Genomic DNA, 4,562 nt, shown 5'->3' on the forward strand with positions numbered 1-4,562 from the left:
GCGGTAGCGTGGTTACAATACTACGAATATGGTGACGCACACCGTGCAGTTCTGACGTCATTTCTAGAGCTACTAGGAGGTTCGGATCTTTTTGTGCACCTCCACTGGGATGTGATAAATAAGCAAAACCACCCATATGTGTTGATCTGTCGAGTCGGATCGCCCGAGTTTCTTGCGCGGAGGAAAATATCACGAGTGTGCGGAGCACACGAGTGATATTTTTCCTCCGCGCAAGAAACGAGGGCGATCCGACTCGACAGATCAACACATATGGGTGGTTTTGCTTTTATCACATACCTTTATTAATTACAACTTTCCTTAATTATGAAATCCATTTGCGGTTTCAAGTGGCGTCACATCACTATGTATTATTTTCGTTTTCAATGAAGAAAAAAAATCGTCATCTCGTCATCATAAGTTCGTCAACTGATTAAAAGTGTAGGCCTAGTTGACAGATCTAGCCAGTTTACACTTTATCAATATTTTTGTACTGATTAACTCCATTCTGTTTTCAAACTGATAATGTAAAGGAAAATCACAGCACTAATTGATGCGAAATCATTTATTTTCAATCAGATATATGTTAATAAATTCTCCCAACTGTCAGTGAAAGTGTTCGGCATTTAATTATGATTTAAAATACAACATCGTTTACTTCAAGCAGCAAACTTTACAAATACTGTTTAATTTAATTTGATTTAGCATTAGTTAAGCATGGATATAGTAAAAAAATCAAATTAAACCTATATATCGATGGCATCAAACACATTCTCCATACCTAGACATATAGCTGATGGGCTGTCGTTGAGCGACTACGTCACAGCGCGTGCAATTCATTCAAAAAAACAAGTGACATGTCACACCGAGTCATCGTCATCGTCAGTGATTCGTAGGATTCTACGATATTTCCTAGGAGGAGATATAACTTGAGAGGAAGATTGGGAAGATATTTGAAATGAAATGTTAAATGTGCCGCCAGTAATATTCGCTCCAGAAAACATCCCGGTAGCAAGATTTTGACAGTCTCCAGATGACCGTGGGACCGTAGAATTTTGAACAGGTGCGATCTCTTTGGAACCTACTACGTCACGGCGAGACAGTGTTGATGATGTACACTTTGATGACAAAGATGTTTTGGGGACATTTTGTAAAAGTTCACACATTTCACGCTGCTGATCCATAGACGCAACTGCGTAATTGTTCACACTGTTTACATTTTTATGGCCACTCAACTGCATGATCGTCGTCGGTGCAACGCCAGAATGCAAAAGTTTTGTGCACAGAGTTTTTCGGAGAGATTGGTTGGTCTTTTTTCCAACAAGACCAGCATTATTAGCCATTGTTTTCATCATTACGGAAAGTTTATTTTTCCCAACTGGCTGATTTTTGAACCACTTTTTACCGTTCTCGTTGTGGTTAACAGCAAGATAGAAAGGGGATTCGCCAGTGTTCATTTCAACTGGTCTGTGTTTTGCGTAAAGTTTATAAGATTCGATTGGACACCTGGATAAATTCTGTGGATTTGCAAAAAGTTTTGGATTAAACGATCTTTGGTGAGTAGAATTTCCTCCACGGGTTTTAGTCGATCTTTCATTGAATTCCAAATATTCTTGGCCGTTTTCATCTGTTTTCAGTTCAAGATCTCCCCATTTTAATTGCCTGTTTTCGTCACACCCCCTGAACCCCAACAATTTCGTGTTATGGTACCAAATGGTATTAAGAAGAGACTTTGGATTGTCCAACCCTAACTGCCCACTTTCCCACAACGCGTTTTCCTCATTTTCACTGACCGGCTCGGCCCTATTTGGTTTGTTGCCTAACCCCCGTTGTTTAAGTTCTTTCCTTCGCGACTGCAACACCTGGCGGCTCGTACTGAAAAACTATGACGTCATGATGTTGTGTGCATAGTTTATTTCGCGTAAATGACGGTCAATTCCGCGATGGAAGCTTGTCAAAGTGTCGGGTTCATAATGGGATCCGTCATCCTTCTGGGCAAATAAAAGAAACCCTCCTATATAAGTGTCCATTTCAAATGGCAAAATATCGCACAATGGCCTTACGTCAGAGCGGGGTGGTTGTGCTATCCAGTCAACAAATTTCCTGATACAACCTTCAGTTTTCCGAACAGTGTTGGGGTTTCTCTTACTCATTATATAATCCCTTAAATCTGAGATTCCAGACGTGAATGTTCTCTCGGAAGATATTCCAGTAGATTCCGAAGTTTGTTGTATTGGGATTGTTGTTTCGGGGACAGGCATTGGTGGGGGTACGGGTGGAGAGACAGGCATAAACTGGGAAGCAGACACGGGTACATCGAGGAGGGTTTCATTAGTTTGTAAAGGCTGTTTTGAGAGCATGGTATCATTTTCTTCATTATTTACAAACCCATCCATGTCATCTTCTTCATCAAATACCAGATCATGTAGGATTTCGAAATTCACATCGGAAAGTTCCATGCTGGAAAGAACTGTCAAACTTGTCAAATCAGACGGTAGCAGACGACGGAACAGAGGAAAATTTTATTTCTTTTTAATAAAGTTGACATATTCAAAAATATCCCAGTAGTAATTATTTATTTATTTGCATGTGTTTTAAAAAAAATATTTTAATATTTTTTAAATCAATGTTGAACATCCAGCCATAGTTTATTTCATCCAATGAACTGTCTATTTTTAGTTTCCATCGAGAAGATGGAAAAGGGGAATTCCCCTAAAAAGTAGTTCCGGCTAGTATGGTGATACAACTTTTTTGTATCACACATGTGTGATACACGCCACCAGAAAACGCGCCTCGAAAATTGTTGTATTACTATTGTAAGATTACATAGGTATGTGATAAACAGGAAAACCTGCTCATTCCGGCAAAACTACTATCGGTGAATAATTAACCGCCCGTCCGCGGTAGCGTGGTTACAATACTACGGAATATGGTGACGGTCACCGTGCAGTTCTGACGTCATTTCTAGAGCTGCTAGGAGGTTCGGATCGTTTTGGGCACCTCCAGTGGAATGTGATCAACAGGAAAACCTGCTCATTCCGGCAAAACTACTATCGGTGAATAATTAACCGCGCGTCCGCGGTAGCGTGGTTACAATACTACGGAATATGATGAGGCTCACCGTGCAGTTCTGACCTCATTTTTAGAGCTGCTAGCAGGTTCGGGTCTTTTTGGGCACCTCCAGTGGGATGTGACAAACAGGAAAACCTGTTCATTGCGGCAAAATTTCCAAAGGTGAACAATTAACCGCGCGTCCGCGGTAGCGTGGTTACAATACTACGAATATGGTGACGCACACCGTGCAGTTCTGACGTCATTTCTAGAGCTACTAGGAGGTTCGGATGTTTTTGGGCACCTCCAGTGGGATGTGACAAACAGGAAAACCTGCTCATTGCGGCAAAAATACCATCGGTGAACAATTAACCGCCCGTCCGTGTGAGCGCGGTTACAATACTACGGTGTGGTTACAATACTACGGAATATGGTGACGCTCACCGTGCAGTTCTGACGTCATTTCTAGAGCTGCTAGGAGGTTCGGATCTTTTTGGGCACCTCCAGTGGCATGTGATCAACAGTAAAACGTAATGATTTCGGCAAAACTTCCATTGGTGAACAATTAACCACGCTACCGCGGACGCGTGGGTAATAATACTACGGAATACGGTGACACTCAACGTGCAGTTTTGACGTCACTTCTAAAGCTGCTAGGAGTGTCGGATCTTTTTGGGCACCTCCAGTGGGATGTGATCAACAGGAAAACCTGCTCATTCCGGCAAAACTTCCATTGGTGAACAATTAACCTTGCGTCCGCGGAAGCGTGGTTACAATACTACGGAATATGGTGAGTCTCACCGTGCAGTTCAGACGTCATTTCTAGAGCTGCTAGGAGGTTCGGATCTTTTTGGGCACCTCCAGTGGGATGTGATCAACAGGAAAACCTGCTCATTCCGGCAAAACTTCCATCGGTGAACAATTAACCGCGCGTCCGCGGTAGCGTGGTTACAATACTACGGAATATGGTGACGCACACCGTGCAGTTCTGACGTCATTTCTAGAGCTGCGAGGAGGTTTGGATCTTTTTGGGCTCCTCCAGTGGGATGTGACAAACAGGAAAACCTGTTCATTGCGGCAAAACTTCCAAAGGTGAACAATTAACCGCGCGTCCGCGGCAGCGTGGTTACAATACTACGAATATGGTGACGCACACCGTGCAGTTCTGACGTCATTTCTAGAGCTGCTAGGAGGTTCGGATGTTTTTGTTCACCTCCAGTGGGATGTGACAAACAGAAAAACCTGCTCATTGCGGCAAAAATACCATCGGTGAACAATTAACCGCCCGTACGTGTGAGCGCGGTTACAATACTACGGTGTGGTTACAATACTACGGAATATGGTGACGTTCACCGTGCAGTTCTGACGTCATTTCTAGAGCTGCTAGGAGGTTCGGATCTTTTTGGGCACCTCCAGTGGGATGTGATCAACAGGAAAACGTAATGATTTCGGCAAAAATTCCATTGGTGAACAATTAACCACGCTACCGCGGACGCGTGGTAATAATACTACGG

General features: G+C 42.9%; 1 protein-coding gene across 1 annotated transcript; it reads right to left on the reverse strand.

Annotated features, from left to right (window-relative positions):
- Positions 1–544: 544 nt before the first annotated feature.
- On the reverse strand, positions 545–1,863 carry LOC117318372. Its single transcript, XM_033873375.1, has one exon. It carries the CDS (start codon positions 1,452–1,454, stop codon positions 858–860), a length of 597 nt encoding a protein of 198 aa, XP_033729266.1. The 5' UTR covers positions 1,455–1,863; the 3' UTR covers positions 545–857.
- Positions 1,864–4,562: the final 2,699 nt, after the last annotated feature.

Source organism: Pecten maximus, unplaced genomic scaffold (genome assembly GCF_902652985.1).
Source record: "Pecten maximus unplaced genomic scaffold, xPecMax1.1, whole genome shotgun sequence".
In the NCBI taxonomy this organism is placed as follows: domain Eukaryota; kingdom Metazoa; phylum Mollusca; class Bivalvia; order Pectinida; family Pectinidae; genus Pecten; species Pecten maximus.

What these genes read in the sequence shown, in the direction of transcription:
- LOC117318372 (XM_033873375.1), bottom strand. Translation starts at nt 1,454, where the DNA reads ATGAACACTGGCGAATCCCCTTTCTATCTTGCTGTTAACCACAACGAG.